Source organism: Triturus cristatus, chromosome 2_1 (assembly GCF_964204655.1).
Source record: "Triturus cristatus chromosome 2_1, aTriCri1.1, whole genome shotgun sequence".
Classification (NCBI taxonomy): Eukaryota; Metazoa; Chordata; class Amphibia; order Caudata; family Salamandridae; genus Triturus; species Triturus cristatus.
In genome coordinates, this window is record NC_140581.1 from 968,967,958 (window position 1) to 968,989,375 (window position 21,418).

The 21,418-nt window shown below is 43.2% G+C and overlaps 1 protein-coding gene across 1 annotated transcript in view; it reads right to left on the minus strand.

Annotated features, from left to right (window-relative positions):
* FREM1 (FRAS1 related extracellular matrix 1) overlaps nt 1–21,418 on the minus strand; it is a 578,635-nt gene that overhangs the window by 339,634 nt on the left and 217,583 nt on the right. The window contains exons 5-7 of the mRNA XM_085633804.1: nt 16,539–16,738; nt 7,148–7,471; nt 4,238–4,346 (exon numbers count right to left, since the gene is read on the minus strand). Of these exons, the coding sequence (XP_085489930.1) occupies nt 4,238–4,346; nt 7,148–7,471; nt 16,539–16,738 (633 nt within the window). The remainder of the gene's footprint in view (nt 1–4,237; nt 4,347–7,147; nt 7,472–16,538; nt 16,739–21,418) is intronic.

Genomic DNA, 21,418 nt, shown 5'->3' on the forward strand with positions numbered 1-21,418 from the left:
GTGCCAGTTGGCACAGTGTATATTGTGTGATTACCATCTAATGTGTTTTATGATCATACAAAGGCTATTTTTATAACCTTGTGTGGAGTTCCTTTTGTGGTGTGCCTAGTATGTTGTTGCTGTGTGTGTTGTGCAAATGCTTTACACATCGCCACCGGGATAAGCCTGACTGCTCGTGCCAAGCTACCAAGGGTGTGAACAGGGGTTATCTTTGGCGTGTAACTCCCTTGCCCTGACTAGAGTGGTGGTTTCTGCCTGGCTTTGGCGCAAGCCTTAGCCAACCAGAGATCACATTTCTAACAGGTGATAAAATGCGAATGTTTTGCAACTGCATTTCGGTTGCAAAACACTCACACATAACACAGCGATTCGGTATTAGGAAGGGGACGCCATAAACACGCCCCTTCCTAATACCGAATCGCAAACCCAATTTGTGATTCGGTAATCAGTTACAATAATCACAAATAGGGCTTTGTACATGTGAAAAATACTTTTTGCGTCGCAAATGGGCAGATTCTTTTTTTGGCCCGTTTGTGACCACAAAAAGACATTATATATGTGGCCTTAATTTTGGGAGCCATAATTAATAGGTCTCCATTGCCTACATTACTGAGTTATGTCCGTCCTTTATATTTCATCACCTGTAATGCATAATTTAGTCTCTGACTGCAGCAATAAAACAAAAATTTAAGGCTATGGAAATTCTCTATTGTTCCCTCTGCTGAAGAGTGTAATTTAAATTAATATCAAATTTCAAAGACTAGAAAAAATCTACTTGTGAAGATAGGAACTATGAGAGATAAGATACATTTGTGAACACTCTGGATATGCTTCAAGCTTGGCTTTTCATTGAACATATCCCTCAAAAGGAGAATATATTTTCATAAGATGTCAGTGTAGAATAACGTACACATGATCCTGGAATGTGTAACTCCCACAGTGACATTAGTTGAAGCACTGTAAAAAACAAAATCTGTACTTTGATATGTGAGTTATATTGATATTGGAATGTACATGAATTACTCAAATACACTGTGTCTCAGGAATTAATTTTGACAGTGCAGCTGTGATTTCCAAGACTCCCAGTAACTCTCATATGTGTTTGGGCACTTTGGCGCTAGGCACGATAACCCTGCCAGGTGGCAGCCTTAATTTGATGAATGCAGTTTAACTGAGAAATTAATTCATGAAGGACGGTGTTTGGGGCCAGATGTACAAAGGCCTTTTCCATTTTTTAAAGAGGCCGAATCGCAATTTTGGCCCGTTAAGAAATGCAAAACAGCCTTTTCCTATATACAAAGGCCTTTAGGGAATTGTAAAAGGCGATATCTACCCAGTAGGGATTTCCTATTTGCGATTTCTTAGCACATGTGCAAGGCATTTCCTAAATGCAAATTGAGAATGAAATTACCATCGACTCAAAGTCCATGGTAACCATGCGCAATTTTAAAAAAGCACGCCAAGATGCTTTTTGAAGTGCAAAAGAGACCACACATGCAGTGGTGGCTCGCACAGGTAAGCGCGGTGCGACGTTGAGATGGGGAGGGGTGGAGGTAGTGGAATTCGACATACGACGGGATAGTGAAAAGTAAACAAAAAAATAAATAAAACCACTTATCTTGTGCTTGCGGCATCGCCAAGTTGGCGATGTGGCGAGCGCAAGGTATGTGGTTTTATTTATTTACTTTTCATTATTCCGTTGTATATGTCGGCTTTCATCCCCCTATCCCTGTCCCACCCGGCCTCAGCACCCCTCCACGCTTACCTGTGCAAGCCACGACTAGGGCATATGTGCACTCTAGGTGTCCACCATTAGTTTAGGGGTGCATTACAAGGGGCCTTATGCCCATAGCCATCCTTGGTTTAGCATTTTCTAAATACGATTTCCTAATTGGAAATCGGTATTTGGAAATGCATAACTGACACATTGGTACGAAAGGCATGGGATTTCCTAATTGCGATTTCCTAATAGCGATTCCTACTCTGCAGGAATCGCTAATAGAAAAGCAGTTATTTCATAAATAGAATTTGCATTTCAAAAATAGCGATTGCTATGGAGTCGCTATTTGGGAAATGCAAAATTTAATTTTCGTACACCTGGTCCTTAATTTCTTGCCTCTATCCACTTTGTTCCCTACCAGCATGAGTTTCCATTACTTTTCTCTTGGTCTTACCTTCCTAATGATAACAGTTGTACTCAATCTGTGTATACAAATGAAAAATGTGCAAATGTACCGATTTCTTAAACCGCATTTTCCCACCTTCATCTCTAATCTCTTGATATCAACTGAAAAATGAACAAAAGTAGAAATGTAAGATATTTTAAGAGCCCTAGTTAAGTTACTGTAAATCTGTATCTAGTAACTGACCTGCATCATCTCGAATGTTGCTCCCATGTCATTTCAACTGTGAGGAGTATATTTCCTTTTTATTGAATTTTTGTTGAAAGTGTACAGGCAGGTCTCCAAAGCCCATCACCTGTGCCTGACCACGTGGACTGCAGTGAAGGGGAAGGGAAGAGGCCGACTACCCCACTCTGCAGCAGTGGTATACTTGTCAGCTTCCGGATACAGTTAAACCAAGATTCCTCGTTAAGCACGAGGGATTACTAACTGAGAGGCTATTGTGCTACATATTTGAGCATCTTGTTTGTGCACCTCACGTTACTAAATTTGAGACTGAAGCAGTTTCTTTATTTGCACACACCTGTCCAGCACACGTTCTCAAGTAATAGAAAACGTGTGCTCAAGTGCTCTGATGAAAGCAGCGTACTGCCAACATGTGAGCTATAAGAGATGACGTTTGGCACTCCAGAAAATAAACCTGTGTTTTTTCTCGACGTGTTTTAGTACTGTTTTATATGAGTGTTAGAAAACATCTATCATCCTTTATTGGAATCATACCAATATGTGAAACTGATCTAAAGTATGAAATGATCAGTTCACGCAGTGATTTACTGAGTGAATGTATGACTAGGATAGCTGTACACTTTGATCGGGCTGTTTGGTACAAGAAATCATTGTAAATGATGACGTGCAAATGGTAATGGAAGCCATTTTATTAAATTGGTTGCCAAATAAAAATCACCATAGTCTAGAATACCAGAATAAATGTGAGAGAAAATTAATTGGCCAGAGCAAAGGTTGGATCAATCCGGAACAAATATCTGTTTTTTTAACTTGAATTCTGCCCTATCAATTTCAGGAAACGTGCACTCTTTATTTAAACTTATGTAGCACTTTGGATTTATTCCAACATAAATCATGTAGCCCTGCCAGATTTAATGGATAACCGCTATTCACTATACCCTTTATAACAATTAGTTAGCTGAAAAAGCTTACTTGGCGCTGACCATACAACTTTGATCTAATTCCTAGTGACTGATGATGAACAAAGAAAGACTTTACTCAGACCTAACTTTCTATCATTCTTAAGGAGTCAATCAGCTGAAAAGAAAAAATTGGCAATAGCTTAATTGTTGCTGTTGCTCCAAAAAAATGACTTTAATCATTAAAAAAAAGAATCTGAAGATGGCGATCCCACACCGGGACTTTCAGGGCAGGCGTCTGATGTCACGAGTGGGAGGACAGGGCATCAAATGGCAATAGGCGCAGGAGCCCAACAAAACAGAAAAGGTAAACAGAGGACTAAGGAGAGAGTTCTGGACCTAAAACACTAGATGGCTGAATAAAGCACAGCGTGTAAATCCAGAAAAGAATGAAGCTGCAAAAGTCTATCTCCACATTTTAAACAAATATTTAACTTGAAATAGCCATAACATTTATGAAGAAAACATTTATTATATATAAAACTATGCTAATCTAAAATTAATAAATACATTTTTAATATCAATTTATACATTTTCAATAAAAATATAGCTATAACAATTTTAAAACTACTAACATTTTAAATGTAAAAGGGTTCAACACGTATGTAAAACAGTTCTTCGGAAAGTAGTTAGGTGATCCTCTAACAAACATAACACATTCATGTTTGCACCTTTGACTTCAAATTTTCACAGCTATGGTATCTACTCCTCAAAAAAGGAGAAAATATGGTACAGTAAAGCACCTTACAAGAACACATAATTTCCTTCAGCAGATGTCAGCTGAAGTGCTATATCATGTTTGAACTCATTAGGTTGGTCCATTAACAGGCAACATGCAGCATTCTTTCCTGGGTCTCACAGAGCACAATCTCTTTTCGAACATGCCTCATGACATGCGTGACCTCTCACCCATGTTCCATGAAACTCGAGGAGCGTTCGTGTCTGCTGTCCGGATGGAGATATGTATGGTAATCGGAGAACTCCTTTCGAAGAAGAAATCATGCACTTCAAACTCCGCCTGGCAACATAACAGAAACCTGTTCAAGTCACAAGCACCAAAAAATGCATAGCGAACAAAGGGGCATATTATCAAGCACGGCGTTAACATTATCTCCGCTTTAGCGGCAGAAAACTGCCGCAGAGAATTCCAATAGAAGCCCATGTTGACACCAGAACATAGGCTTCTATGGGAATTATCAATCCAATTATCGGCAGCAGTTTTCTGCTGCTAAAGCGGCGATAATGTTAATGCCGTTTCTTGATAATATGCCCCAAAGTTCGACATAACTCGGACGATGCGCTCGTTCTATGCAAATTCAGAAATACTGTATGATTGTACATTAAAATTTTACCTTAAAAACAAATTATTAGAAACATAATTGGCAATTTAAATGACTCGTAAAATTATGATGGGGCCAATGGTTTTATTGGGTATCACAGTTATTTTGCGTACTGTCTGCCATGACTCACATATAAATCAGTGCACTATGCAAGATGTATCAAGTTGGTACTGTGCAAAGTGCCACACGCAAGAACTCACACAAACTTTGCATAAGAATCACAGGGTTTATGACCACAAGATGGCTTTTTTTTTAGTGTACCTACCCCATTTTGCTAATCCGTAATATGTTGCAAATCACAAAATGGGTTTAGAAAGGCATAATAAATCGCTATTTGGAAGGGGCATTTTCAGGGCTGTCCTTCCAAATAGTGATTCATTATTGGTATGCATCAATGCTTTTGAAATGTTACAGACTCCCGAGTTAGGTTGGTGACGCATTCGCAAAAGTGGAGGGGTCCCTTTGGGATCCTTTCCCTTTTGTGAATGTAAAAGAATGTTTGGGGGAGGGTGAGTACGTAGTGGTCTATGGTACCTCTGCCAACTCTAAGACAAGCTTAATAAAAATACATAAACTTTTTTGTTTAATGCAGCCCCATTTCATTTAAAGAAAATGAGCTGCATTTATAAAAAAAAGTGCACTCTATTTAAATGCAATCCCAGACATGGTGGTCTGACCAAACCAACAAGCCAACATCCATGAAATGGCAGCCAAGCACAGAGAGTGGCAATTTGTGACCTACCTTATGAGTATTGATGAGGTATGCCGAATTGTGGTCCATTATGGTTCAGAGTTTTGTGACCCCACCTGTTAGTGCACGTCTGTACGCAATATTCTTTTCCATTCGCAAAAAGTCAGTGAGCAATTTGAAACCAATTTTTATTTATGGAAATTTCGGTCATACGGCCTTTTACCTTCATAAACTTTGTTGAGGCAAAAAGGGCCCATATTTCATTATTCACTTGAGTACATCTCCACAGCCTTACAGCCTCCCAGGTTGCTTAAGTCTGCATTTAGGGGCTGATTAAGATGTCGGATGGAAAGCTTCCTCCCGACAGGCAGAATCTCCTTGACCGCGTCGGAGCCCTTCCGTCCGACTCGGTTGGTTTACATTCCAACCACCCGATTACGATGTTTGCGGTCGGAATGTAAACACCGTGGTCAATCCAAATCGGTTCCAAACGACGCACGGAGTATTCAGGTTGGTAGGAACCGCATCGTACACCCCTATGTAGTGTTTCCTCTCTCTCAATTACGATGTCTCTTTACAACAGCCTTTCTGCTTCGGCCTGTCTGACACGAAAAGGCAGTCGGAAAGTGACTTTGGGGACCCCTGGCAGGGCCCCCTCCGCTCCGCGTCTTAGGGTTGGTGGCCGAGGGGGTACCCAAGGTATCCAAATGATTTACAAAGAGGTCTTAGACTCCGTACCGCACTTGTTATACGTTTAGGATCTCGTTTATGTGATGCAACGATCATGGGATAAAGACCTCCTATTTCCCAAATAGTGAATACATTCACATATACAAATTGCAATAGAATGATCAGCAAACACTATATTTCCAGACACGGATTAAGTCACAATAATCATGATTCTCATTATAATCAAATATAAGAAATATCATGGAGACATGTGATCAAATTTTCAATGATCCTTTATTCTTTTAATTCTCCACGGTGTAGCCAACGCGCTTCGTCCCCTCACAGGACTTCTTCAGGGCTCAGACACTTGTTCATTTCTTATAGTAGTATGTTATCTCCGATGGGCGAAGAGATTAAAATCTTGTTCTGTTCAGTAAATTGATGACTATCAAGTCCAGAGCTTCAAAATATAAATTGTTTTTCTTGTCACAAGTCTCCCTCGAGTGGTCTCCAAGTGAGGTATCCCCCTGTAAAACCCTGTGCTGTGTGGCAGGCACCGTGGGGTGCCTGCGAGAGGGTGCAGGGTTTTCTGCAAACACCCCATTTCCCCATAGGAGCCAGTGTTACGGCCTGGTGTTGAACAGAACACGAGCTCCCATAGGAAACAATGGGAATCTGACTGAACAGTGTGCGGCCGCATCGTAATTCGTCAGTCGGAACCACCGACCGCAAGTTGATCGGTCCCGAATCCGAGTCGGTATCGGGTGGAGGCTTTCTGCCCGACATCGTAATCGGCCCGCAATGTTGGTAAAATAAACTGTAGTAAACAAGCTTCTATTCTACAGCAATACCATAGCAGACTCCGATTTGTCATATATTCACACAGGTCAAATTATTCTGTTTCTTAGTGGTTACATCCAGAATTGTAGAATTTAGTTGAAATGTTAAAATTGTGCGCATTGTTGACGAAAACTAGAAACTGATGGGTGGCATGCTCGAATTAACCTCACCCAAAGGTAATCACTGGTTTTAGCCTTACTGGTCCTCATCACTAAGGTCAATCTACCTATCAATTTTTTTTAAGAACACTGATGGGTGTATATCTAAATTCTCCATTACCTCATAGTTTCTCCTCTCTGTGTGACTGCAGTTTGGAGGCTGGTAGGCAATGAGCATCTCGTTCAAGTCCTTCCATGTGAAGGAGGTCACTGGCTTTGTTTGATCGGATAGATGTGTAATGTAACCGTGGAGTGGTGGTTCGGTGATGTTGAAAACAAGAAGAGACTTTGGTGTTTCACCATCTTCTGCATCCAATGCTGCTATCGTCAGGGGTGTCAAAATGAACTGATCAACCTCCAAAATAAATGTGGCCATGAATGCTGCACGCGGGATCTGATTTGGAATAGCCCCATTGATCTGCACTGGGATCCAGGCGTGTTCTGACTAAAGAAAAAAAACAATGAGTGAATTAAAAAAACACCCTTTGAATGTGAGAAGGGGAATGAAACTTATAATTTAATAAAAGGATCATGAAAATACATAAGGTTTAATTTGACCAACCAGGAGAATACCTTCTGTAATGTCAAGGAATTTATACAAGCACACCAAGGACAAAGACTGAAGATTTAAAGGCAAGGTTGTTGATATCAAGGTCAAACGTAAATTCACACACTCACGTGCACACACAAACACACACACACACACTTTCATAAGCAGAAAACACATTTCTAGAGCAAATATGTGCTTTTCTGGTGTCATCAAGAGTCATGACATTTTAAATTCCTGAACATCCTTGAGATGAAATGTAGCAGATATCCAACGTTTGAGTCCAGTGTTTTGCCATTACTATGTATAACTATAAATTTGTAGAGCATCTTTCGAGTTGGAATTATTTTATTTTATATTAGCTTTTACCTCCTACATTTAGCCGTATCTGACATATTAATTGTGAACTTTAGCAATATAAGCTCGTAAGTGGCCTGTAGATCTGCACGGACATTGTTTTTCTTATTTAAAGGCGGGACTTTGAGATTGACAAGACTAAAGCTTGGCTCAGGAAGGGCCTCGTCACCAGGTCTCACTACTTAAATACCACCTTGTTCTTTAAAATTGATTGCTTTTTGGTAATTACTTATCCACATTGTGACAGAGAGTACACTTTTTGTTGCAATTTGCTCTTTTATTTCTTTCTCTAACCTTCAATTTCTGAACAAAAACATAAAGTACTGCTCCGTCTGGAGCAATAAAGGACACTTTACTTGGTGTAACTGTGCTAAAATTGCCAACCTACAGGGGTATTTGCAGGGGTCACCCACACTGGCATTACATATGGACAGGAACAGATCATGTGTCTGTGCTGCTCCAATGTGGGGTTGTTGCCCCTCTAAAGCCAAGGGGCTGGGCAGTGCAGGAGAGTCTACAGAGCTGAGAGCACCTATACTTAGATGATGAGGGCCAGCATGCACCCCGAAAGGGAAGCTTAGCCGCTCCTCAGAGGCTTACACTGCTGCTACTGAGACGTAGGAAGAGGTGTGGCACAGCAGCCAGGGCGTCTGACTGCGGAGCACGGGGGCTCACGGTTCCAGCACCGGCGGCAGGTCAGCTCAGCACCATGTGACTCTGGGCAATAGCTCGCTTAATCTTCCCGACGGCCCCCAGCGCCTTGACGCCCTCGGACAATTGTTTGCGCTTTACAAATACTGGATTTACATTTACATTGAGGTCAAGATTTACTAACACCGCATCATCGCAAAGTGATGCACAGTGATGCAAATTTGCACAAAACAGCCCATTTTTTTCCCCAGCAAAATAGGTATTTCGCACTGGAAAGGTACCCTTGTTAGCATAAAAAGCACTTTGCATCACTTTGCATCAAGGGGGCGTTACAGTGCAAACACCCATAATTTTTAATGTAAACCCTGATCTCCTAACGTAGCCAGACTGTGCTTTTTGGCAATAATAACATCTCTTTGATACAGGCACTAACAAAGAGAAATGTTTTTATTTCTCTAAACATTCTACGCATGTGCTGACAATCACTATGCACATCCAGCACATGGTATCATTCTCTGTCTATAGGAATTTATCCTGGAAGATTTGTGATTCCAGTACCAATCCTATGCTATGCAGCATACACTAACCACTGTGAGGCTGTGTATCACACAAAACAACCCTCTCAAGCACTAGCGCAGGGAATGATGGAAGTAGCTGAGTTACCTTAAGAGATAAGTGTGCTGTGTTTCTCCCCTTGTGCAAGGCAGCACAGCAAAAGCTATTTGGGGAGTTGTGCTGGGTTGTGTTAAAATTAGTAAACTTGTCCCTTAGACTCTGTCATGGTGCACCAAGTGTTATGTGCAGCATGTGAATGCTCTGGAAATAGAGCCATGCGTGTCAAAAATCAAGGGGGTGTGGGGTGGGGCTGCACAGAGGACTTTCACCACCTAGTACATAAAATGTTGGGGAGTGCTATTACTAATGCAGTTGGCACAGTGGTGCTGTGACGTTAACGTCTGAAGGGCCTACTGCATCGAATTGTAGCTGTTTATTTTACTACCCAACCAGTGGTGGGGGCCCATTTTTAGGTCAAAGGCTACCAGACAGAGCAACTTTTTGGTTTGCTAACAACATTTTGGGGACATTCGGATAGCTTCCCTGGGAATGCATTCCGCCAGTTGCTTACCATTGGCTTTGTGCTTTGTAACTCACATTTGATTGTTTTCTATTTGCTGGCTTTAATTGTTTTAGGCTGTCCAGCTTGAGCTTGTTGCTTCTCTTTCCAAAACCTTATTTAGTGTATTCTTCCCCCAGCACAGGATTTCTGTAAACAGGCTTTTAAATCTTGTTCTAATTTTTTGCCACATTTATGTGCAGTCAAAGTCAGAGGTCAAATGTCAGGCTTTGTCTTCCAGGGAACTTGGTGTTTAGTTTTCTTTCTCTGACTTCAAAGTGAGAGGATTTATGTGACAATCTCGCTGGCTAGTGTAGATGTACAGGTCGGAAGGCTGTAGGGTGTTATTTTTTTTCTAGCACAGAAGAAAGTCACACAACAAGAAAGAGGCACTGTAATAATTTTTTTAAATATAGCATATCTTTATGAATTATTATAGTCTTTGATCATCAAAATCTACCAAAGGGTTTCGCAGATACAAATTTTGGAAGAAGTAAAATCTTTTAAATGCAGCCGCAAAAAAGCATTGCTGAACAAAAACTCTGCAAAGTTTTGAAAAGTTTGAAACAGTTAGGGGTACATTTACAAGGGCATTGCACCACAGGATTGTCACTTTTAATAACATTCCTGTGACGCAATACACTGCTTCTTATTTACAATCGCTTTGTAAACATGGTAACATTTCATGCAGGTAAAGGGGCGTGCAATGCGTCTTTGCTGAGGGCGTTCCATAGCAATACCCGTTGCTTTTTGGTCCTGCCCCAGATTTACAAGGGTCTGTAAATCTGAGGCAGCGCTAAAAACTAACTCCATGCAAGAGCAGGCTTTAGAACAGCGAAACAAGGAGAAATTATGTTATTTCTCCTCATTTTTGCATTTTGTATGTGTGCTGCAGAATGCAGCACACATACAAGAAGCAAAACGCCATTAATGATTGTTTATGTGCAGAACATTTCCCTTCCTGCACATATACAATCGTTAAATAATGACGATTTGCTACTTCTATGTATGCTGTATTCTGCAGCAGACATAGAAGTAACACAGTCATTACGTATTGTTTATGTGCAAGAAGGGACACCTTCCTGAACATAAACAATCATTTCCTGCAACGCAGGCACCCTTGCACTATAGTGCAAGAGTGCCTAGGTTGGCGCTTGGGCAGCTAATTTTAGCACCAGCGCTAAGGAAAAGACAGGGATACGTAGTATTGTAGTAATTGTTGTAAATATGTTCCTTAGTTCGGCGCCTCCAGCCCAACTTGGGTGAATAAATCCAACAGGGCAGAGTTCTAGGAGTCCAGTAAGGGTACTGTGGACAATTACCTGGCAACCAGAGACTTTTCCAGTCCAGTTCCAGCCTTTAGGAAATGACCGCCATAGACAACATTTAAGTGGTACTGATGCTGGGGATGCAAGAGAAAAATATGCTAAAAAAACTCCTGATGCTGTGCGGTCGATAGGGGCGAAGTGCAGTTGATCCCTCAATGTCCTCTTTGTGACAGTAGAAAGCCAGCTGCAGCTAAGCTCTTGATCTCGCGACACATCGGTTACAGTGAATTCCCTTGGTTTGGGCTAATGTCCTTCTTGGGCAATGCAGGTCCAGCAGACTCAGGTGCAACTTTGAGCTATCTCACATTTGTCTTTTGGTCAGCCGGTGGTGGTCAGCAACGATTCGTCAGAAGTGGCTACTGCTTTGCTGGTTTGGGCTTCCTCAGCTTTGATGTCCCTCGTGCTGTTCCAGGGGGCCAACGAAATGTCAGTTGGAGTCACTGCTTAGATCTGGGGCTGAGAATCAACTTTTCCCTGAGACAGGAGCCACAGGCACAGTCCAAAGTCAGTAGCCCAAAGTGCAGCAAGTGCAGTCCTTTGACACTCTCTCTTGTGCAGATTCAAAGGCAACAGGGCAGTCCTCTTTAGGTGCTTTCTCCACATCAAATGTGTACTGAGGTTCAGGGTGCCAGAGGTGCTCATTATATCCCAGGAAAGTACCCAGAGGGGACAACGTGGTCACTGGCCAATGAGCTAGTAGGTCCCCTCCTCTTTGGTGACAAAGTCCCAGTGATGTGTGGCATTTGGCAATTTCAGAGTGCAATATTCTTGCCACTATCAAGATTTCTGAACCTTCCCTCGACTGTGAGGAGCTTGATGGTCCATCTCAGAAGGGTGGCTACATAAGACCGGTTTGGGGATGGGTTTTTCCTCTCTGTCTCTAATTTGTCTGCAGGAACAAAAGGCATCCTGCTCTGGTGTGTTGTCACAAGTGGCCCTTCAAAGGTGACTTCCCCTTTGAAGCTCGTCTTTTTGGGCTAGCATCCTGAGTGGCCTTCCTGAGAGAGGAGATCACACCTCACTCTGCATCAACTGATTTTGTTCCGAAGCCTGGGAGTCGTTCATGCATGTCTCCAGGTGGGCAGAAAGCTGTTTGTTGGCACGGGCTTTTACAAAGCCACTGGACTTAATAAAAGTTGCTGATCTTTAATAGTGACATAAATCTCAAGGGCTTACAAGGCACTCCTTAGGGGATACTCCTTCGGGGACACTTACATATATTAATATTAAGGGAAGGGGGGACTTTGCCATTGTTTTTAATGGCAGAGTCAAACTAGCAGTGTACAAACCACTCTTCCAGTCTGCAGTGGCAGGCTGGTAGCCATTTTGTACTGTGTCACACTCAGGGTGGCACAATCAGTGCTGAAGCCCTGGGTGCAGCTTTACATGCCCTGGGTACCATATAATAGGGACTTATAAGTATGTTGGTACTTGCCAATTGGGGATATTCAATTCGACATACCTTTTGTCATGGGTCAGAACACTAGCACTGGGCTCTGGTTAGAAATCCTTAGTGCACTCTCAGAGTCAAAAACCAGCAGCTAATAGTTCAAATGGGGGCAAAAATGAGGGCAAACCCTTACAAAATGCAATGGTCATTTCAATTGAAGTTGTGTTGTCTGAAATGGCAGTACACCACCACACCATGCATACTCCACTTTATCCTACACCAGTCTACTCTGCACTGTTCCATGCCACTGCACTCTACTCTGCACCACTCCACACTCCGCCACTCCACTCCACACTGCGTCATTGCACTCTACTCTGCACCACTCCACTCTTCGCCTCTCTACTCTACACTTCTCTACTCTACGTAACTGTACTCTACTCCATACTGCTCTACTAAACACCACTGCACTCTACACTCCTCCATTCTGCACCACGCCACTCGATGCCACTGCGCTCTATGCCTGTGCTCTCTACTCTGACACACTCCACTCAATGCCAGTGCACTCTATGCCAATTCACTCTTATGCAAATCCACTTTACGCTCTAATCTACTCTGCACCACAGCACTCTAAGCCACTCTATTCTACTGTGCACCACTCCAGTCTACTCTGAAACAATCTACTCTACACCACTGCACTCAGTGCCAAGGCACTCTGCGCTACGGCACTCATACTCTGCACCACACTACTCTATGCCACTATACTCTACTCTGCAACAGTCTACGCCACTGCACTCTAAGCCAACTGCACTCTAATCCATTGTACTCTCCGCAACTGCTCTCTATGTCACTCTACTCTGCACCACTCTACTCTATGCCACTGCAATGCATGCCAACGCACTCTGCGCCACACTACTATACATCACTTCACTCTATGACAGTCTGCTCTGCAACACTGTACTCTCTGCCACTGACCTCTATGTCACTGCACTCTACTCTTCCCCCACTGCACTCTATGCCACTCTACTCTGCATCACTCCACTCTACACCACTGCACTCTACCCGGCACCACTCCACTTTACTCTGCATCACTCCACTCTATGTCACTTCACTTCAAGCCATTCTACTCTGTAACACTGCACACTTTGCCATCGAACTCTATGCCACTCTACTCTGTACAACTGCACTCTATGCAGATGCACTCTACTGTGCACCAATCTACTCTACGCCGCTTCACTGCACTCTACATCAATGCACTGTATAACACTACACTCTACATTGCTCCATTCTGCACCATTTCACTCTACGCCACTGCAATTTACGCTGCGTCACTTCACTTCACTCCACTCCACACCACTCTATTCTAAACTGCTACACTCTACCCTACTGCACTCTACATCACTGCACTCTTCACCAATGCACTTTACACCACTTACTCAAAACCAATGCCACTGCACTCTATGCCAATATACTCTAGACAACTGCACTCTATAACACTCTGCTTTGCAACACTGCACTCTCTGCCACTGACCTCTATGTCACTGCACTTTACTCTGCCCCCACTGTACTCTATGCCACTCTACTGCAATGCACTCTATACCACTGCACTCCATGCCACTCTACTCTGCATCACTCCATTCTACACCACTGCTCTCTACCCTGCACCACTCCACTTTACTCTGCACCACTCCACTCAACGTCACTTCACTTTAAGCCATTTTACTCTGTAACACTGCACACTCCGCCATCAAACTCTATGCCACTCTACTCTGTACCACTGCACTCTATGCCACTGCACTCTACTCGGCACCAATCTACTCTACACCAATCAACTGCACTCTACATCAATGCACTGTACGCCACTACACTCTACATTCCTCCATTCTGCACCATTCCACTCTACGCCACTGCAATCTACGCTGCAACACTTCACTTCACTCCACTCCACTCTATTCTAAACTGCTACACTCTACCCTACTGCACTCTACATCACTGCAGTCTACGCCAATGCACTTTACACCACTTACTCAAAACCAATGCCACTGTACTCTATGCCAATCGACTATAAACAACTGCACTCTATAACACTCTACTTTGCAACACTGCACTCTCTGTCAATGAACTCTGCACCACTCAACTCTACACCACTGCAATCTATGCCACCTCACTCTAATATGCACCACTCTTCTCTAAGCCACTTTACTTCACTCAATGCCAATGCACTCTACCATCAATATACTCTACGTCACGACACCCTACGCAACTACATTCTATGCCGACTCATTGTATACCACTCTTATCTACTGTGCACCCCTGCAATCTATCAAACTACACTATATGTCTCTCTAACTTACACCACTCTACTCTATGCCAGTGCACTCTACCCCACTCTACTATGCACCACTGCACTCTTCGCCACTGCACTCTACACCACTCCAGTCTAGACTACTCCATACTCTGCATGACTCCACTCTACACCAATCCACAATACGCCACTCTACTCTGAAACAATGCGCTCAATGCCACTGCACTCTACGCCACTACTCTATGCCACTTCACACTACCCTGCACTACTGCACACCGCTTCAGTCTACTCTGAATCAATTGCACAGCAATCTATTACACTTCACTCTACAGTGCATCACTCTACAAAGCTCTGCTCTACTCTACTCTGCACCACTCTACTCTACGCCACTGCGCCAATGTACTCTACATCATTTTACTCAAAATCAATTCACTCTATGCCCTGCACTCTACCCCAACTACTCTGCACCACTGCACTCTGAACACCATACTCTTATCTGCAACACTCTACACCGCTGCACCCTATGCCACTGCATGCTACACCACTGCACGCTAGACCACTCTCCACCATTCACTTTATGTCACTGCGATCTATGCCGCTCTATTCTGCACCACTGCTTTCTGCACCACTCTACTCAGCAACACTCTACTCTGCACTCCTGTACTCTGCACCACTGTACTCTGTACCCCTGTGCTCAACGCCAAGGCACTCTACACTAATGCACTCTATGCCACTAAACTCTATACCACTGCACTCTACGAGACTCTACTCCGCAAGACTGCACGCTCTGCCACTGAACGTAATGCCACTCTACTTTGCACCACTGCAATCTATGCCACTCTAGTGCACTCAACACCAATGCACTACACTCTACATCACGCTATGCCACTTCACTCTACTCTGGAACAATCTACTCTATGCTGCTGCACTCTACATCACTATGCTCTACACCACTCTTCTCTACTCTGTGCCACTCGACTCTATGCCTTTGAACTGTACACAACTGCAATCCACTTTGCAGTACTCTACTCTACGTCACTGCACTCTGCGCCAACACAGTCTACACCACTTTACTCAGAACCAATGTACTCAATGCCACTACACTCTACGACAATCTACTTTGTACCACTGTACTTTACGCCACTTCACTCTAGGCCACCCTACTCCTCTCTACAACACTACACTCTATTACACTTCACTCTGTGATGCTCTACTCCATTAAACTCTACTCCACTCTACAGCAGTCTACTCTGCTCTATACTACTCTACGACACTACTCCACTGTACAGTACTCTATGCAACTCCCTCTATGCCACTTTACTCCACTCTTATCAATGACACACTACTCCACTCTACCCCACTTTATGTCGCTCCACTCTTTGATACTCTATGCCACTCCACTCTACGCCACACAACTCCAAGTTGGGAAGTAGAAACATGTGAAATGTACAGCACTTCGGGTTGTAGAGCACTATAAAGATACTTCTAAGAATTGAGCATCCCATATACATTTACAACATGATCTGGATTATAGATTGCAAATTATTTTTTTCCCCTGTTTTTCCTGAAATTAGTGCTACTGGATTTTGTTTTTGTCCCTAAGGCTGCTCATCTCTCTTTCCATTCATTTAATTATTTAGAGTTTTTCTAAAGAGATTTCTTAGGGTCCCTCGCTCCAATACATTTCTGATGTATGCACATTTACAAGTTAGATTCAGTCATTAATTCAGTAGCTATTTCAAGTGGAATTTCTCTTTCATTCAGGTATGATTATGAGCAGTGGTAACATTTGCATGTTGTAACAGGAATACACTCAGTGTTACCTTGTGTATTGTCTTGCTCCTTATGTCAGTAAAGTCCAGCCTGATGGAAATGTAATCAATGTCAGGTGAGGGAGGATCAAGGTGCTCATATCGGAATCCACTGAGCAGAAACTCTTCACAGCTGAGTTTAAGAGAAGTCTGGATCTTCCGCAGACCAGTGTAACATGATCCTTTTTTGCACTTTTCATTGGTAGTGTGCACTGCAATGCAACAGAAAATTATCACACTGAAAATAACAATAAACTAACGCAAGAAGATAAGCACATTTCAGACTCACTACTCTCAAAACATTGCCTTTAGAACAAAAGTTACTTTCATGTACAGACGTTTATCTACATTAAATGTATGGTTTGTTAATCAGAAAAAAGATATGAATTTGCCAATTCCATCTAAATCTTCAGCAGCAGTTCTGAAATTGCTTTCTTGAAGAGTTGATTTGACGTTGTTTAGAAGAGAGAGCTGGTAGCAGGCTACCTTCAGTTTTTGGCAATGTGTTCTTTGAGGGAGAGATTAGTGTATAGGGTGAATCCAAGTGATTTGGTATTAGGTGAATGTTGGGTCCAAAGTCATCAAGATTCATGACATTTAGCCAGTTTTGTACTGCATTGGCATTGTTCTCGGCAAGTAAAAGGAATCATGACTTGGCTGGAGTTGAGCTTTATGTAGTTGAGTCTTTGGATCTCTGAAGCAGAGGAGACTTTCAAGTAGAGTTGTGTATCATTGACATATTGTTGAATCTTGATGGTGTGATCTATGCGCAGAGCACCAAGCTGCTCAACGTAAAGGTTGGATATGAAAGGAGACAGTATGTAACCCTGGTGGGGCTCCACATGTGATAGGGATTCTTTGTGATCTGAAGGTGCCCATGTTAAAAAACAGTGTTGGTTGGAAAGTTATGAGGAGAACCAGTCAAGGACATTGCTGGTGAATCCCATTTGCAACATGAGGGTGTGTATGAGGGTAGGATGGTCGACTATGTCAAAGGTAACTGAAAGGTCAATCAATTTTATGAGGCAGGGGTCTTTATCTGTGGTCAAGAGGGTATGGTCTATAATGTGTAAGGTGGTGGTTTCTATTCTGCAGCACCATCTGAAGCCAGACTGGTAGTTGTTGTGCAGTAGATGGTTAGCATTTATGTGATCTTGGAGTTGTACATAGACTGCTTTTTCAATGATCTTGCCTACGAATGGTTGGCGAGATCATCAGAGCCTAGTGTACATTTCTTTAGCAGTGAATTTGGCAAAAAATCCCTGCAAGAATAAAATACTCACAAAAGACACTTGCACTGTTGTGTTTCTCGCTCAAGGGTTAGATTATTTAAGAAAGGAGCTGTACTTAAAAATGTGAAAATGAAGGAAAGAGGCCAAATTTGTTTTAGATCCAGTTAACAATACACTTTTGATGGTCAATGTATACCTACAGTTGCAAGTGGACACCTTGCACCAGTCCAGACAACCCTTATGGTGATTTAAGAGGTCTTAGACAACCTTAGAAAGCTCTCTAAGTAGTAGCTGTGGAGAGCAGCCTTCAGGCTTAGTCCATAAGGAATGTAAAGCAGCTTGTTTTACCAGAACGCAATCTTATAGTATAGATTAAGTGAAAAATAACCACACAAGGTATTTATAAAAATATGTATTTACTATATAATACTCTCTAACACATACAAATATATCCTACCCGGAGATATACACAATGCACACATTATTTTGCAAGAAATCACAGTAAATAGCACAAAATACACAATGGGCCCCAGGGGGGGACCACACCATATACTATCAAAGTGGTATAAGAACCACGACTGGAGTCAAGACAATGTCGAGAGGGCGTAGAAGTGCTGGGGACCCAAGAAACCACCCAAGGTGAGTAAGTAAGAGCTCCATGGAGAGCGTGTGCAGAGTGAGTACACAACCACATGCTCCATACAAGTCTACGTGTAAGTGGCATTTCGATTTTTAAAGATTAAGGACCCTTCCCAGTGAACCCTGAAGAAACCTTGTGGAAGACAGAAGGTTGGAGAGCACCCCACAAATGGATACCCTAGAACACATGTCGGAAACCGCCGTCATTTCCAATGGAGGACTTCAGGAAAGAGCCGCTGCTGGAAGAGGAGAAAGTGTCCGGTGGAATCTGAAGGTGGATTCTAGACGAGAAGTACCTGCAAGCAGAGGGGACAGAGTCTATGTCACTCAGGAGTCACCAGGAGACTTGGAAGACAAATGCCCTTTATGTCGGGTGTTCCAGGAGAGTTGAAGAGGACCTTGATTTTGCAGCTGTGAGGACCAGGCGATGCTGAGGAAGTCCAGGAACTGTACATGAGCTTTCCCACGTCGGATGTCGATTGTAGAGGGGTCAGTGTCCGGCAGGAATACCAATAAGCCTTGGCAAATGCAACCCATGCAGAAGTCGATGAAGGTGCAATGTCGGGACCAGCAAGGACCATGGGAGTCAACAAAAGCAGGGGAGTCAGGGCAGGCCCTGAGCAATCAGGGGAGCCCAATAGAAAGCCCAATAGAAATAAAGGTGACCCTCAAATGGATCGACAGGCTGGAGGCACTGGAGTTGCGAGAGGACCTCAAGCAGCTCACCAAAGATGCAGGCCACAATGCACACAATGCGGAGTGGCTGAAGATTCTGGTCTAAGGAGATGATCGAGGTTGGGGCTATTTGGAGCCCAAAGATCTTCTTGGAGAGAAGTCAACAAGCCTTTGCAACTAAAAGTTGACGTGGTGGACAGGGCTCTGGTTCTTGCAGCCCCCACGAGGGATATTGGCCTCAAACTTGGCGAGACGGCAGGGCAAGCCTCGGAAGCTGTGGAAAACCACCACCTGTGTTGCAGAGCCGTTCGGAGGAGCTCGGGATCAGCAGACTGGTCGACTTAGTTGCAGTGCCTGCTGATGCAGGGGAGTGACTCCTTCACTTCAAGGGAGATTCCTTCAAGAGTCTTTGATGCTTCACAGGCCTTGGAAGGTTCCTGTATGATGCACAGGCACAGACGATGCGGCAGACTGGAACGGAGACGAAGTCAGGCCCAAACAAAGTACAGCGAAGTCCAGAGTGCCCAGACAGTAGAAGTGGAAGTGGTGTCTGATCTGAATCTTATCCCACAACGAATCTAGGGACCTACACCCAGGTAAGCCATTAAGTACCCTAAGGAAAGGGATGGGATGATTCAGGGGACCCTCCCAGGGGAGGGTCCGGATAGAAGGGAGGTTACTCCCATGTCCTTTTGTGCTGTCCGGGTCTGGAAGACTGGTACCGAGACATGGAGAGCCTAACTGAGGGCTCTTCCAGTGCTTGGAATCATACCTCCTACACCATTTACGGTGTGGGAGGTATGATTCCAACATGTATGACACCAAACATGATAGGATTTGTTGCAGACAGATTCGAGATGATGATCATGTAATTATGCAGTGCCCCTCTATATAGTATATGGCTGCTTCGCTGACAACCAGGGAGAATGGACTCCGTAGGCTGTAGGCACAATCTGACTTAGAACCAAGGACCCTGCCTTCAGGATAGCAAAGGTCTGCTATAGGGGTGACTATAGGGTTTAAGTGCAGTGACCCTAGATATAGGAAACCTATAGCTTTAGTAAGTGGTGCTAGCACCAACTTACACAGGCTGCAATGGCAGGCCTGTAGTTCAATTTTGAATGGTCTCTTATTGGTGGCATAATGCATGCTTCAGCCCATGGGAGACCTCGGGTACCTATGCCCTAGGTACCTTAGTACCATATACTAGGGACTTATAAGGGTACCCCAGTATCCAATCTGGAATGTACCTAAGTAATGGCAAAAAATTGGGATAATCATGCAGAAGGATCCTACCTTCCTACGCTACCCAAGAAGAACTCTAGCTCCACGCTTAATACATTTACATGGAAATTATCTCTTTTCCTTTGTCAGGAAGTGGGTCTGGAAATACAACTTGCTGTTATGTCTGGTCTGAGCATGGGGAAGCAGTGCCTGGAAGCCACCCACGCTGAGTGCTTTTCAGCAAGGAGAAGCCTGGTAACCATTACAGAGTGCTGTTGTTGGCGGTATTCCAGCTGCAAATGCATGGAGAAAGCAATGCATGGAGGAGCACAGTCAGTGAACTATGTTTCCTAGCAGGCTACAAACTCTCTAATGTTTAGATAGATGAGAAACGTCTTTGATCATTAGGTACAACTTTCCCTGTCATTGCTAGGCTGTCATGTTGCAGTGTTGATGCAGTCAAGGAAGACTTGCACTATGGACATTTTGGGTAACAAAGAAGTGTCCTTAAGTCATATGCGATTGAACATGAACTTGGAACTATATCTTGCATGTGTATTTTGAACAGTAAAGACTAGGTTAATTCTCTGTACACTTCAAGACGGGAGTTCCATGCTTATATAAGAGGAATGGGAGAGATTCTGAAAAAGACATTGCACGTATGTATAATAATACACATTGAGTACAAAGTATTAGATTTCCAGTCCTGTGTATATGTTACTAAGAGTAGGGACCCAAAGGATGTTAATGGTGCTCCTTAAGTCTTAAGTATCAGTCATACAGACGTAAAATATATTTATGTTTCCTTGTGTTTGGTTTTCAGGAATTCCTTGTTACCTATAGAGTTGGTTATACAAGATATTACTAAGCTATATCAACCCAAAATAATAGTTACATTTTGTATTCCATTGACAAAGTACTTAAGATATTACTTTATCTTATAGAAAACCACTACAACATAGAGACCTCCTTGGCCACAGAAGTGACAAGGCAGAGTGTGGAGTCCTGTGTCTCTGTTTCCTCTTATCCCATTCCCCTTTCCCCAAACACCGTTGTCCCTCATATTCAAGCATATGTGTCATTTGTGGGCACGTTGACAGAAGGGGAAGAACGTTGCATCCA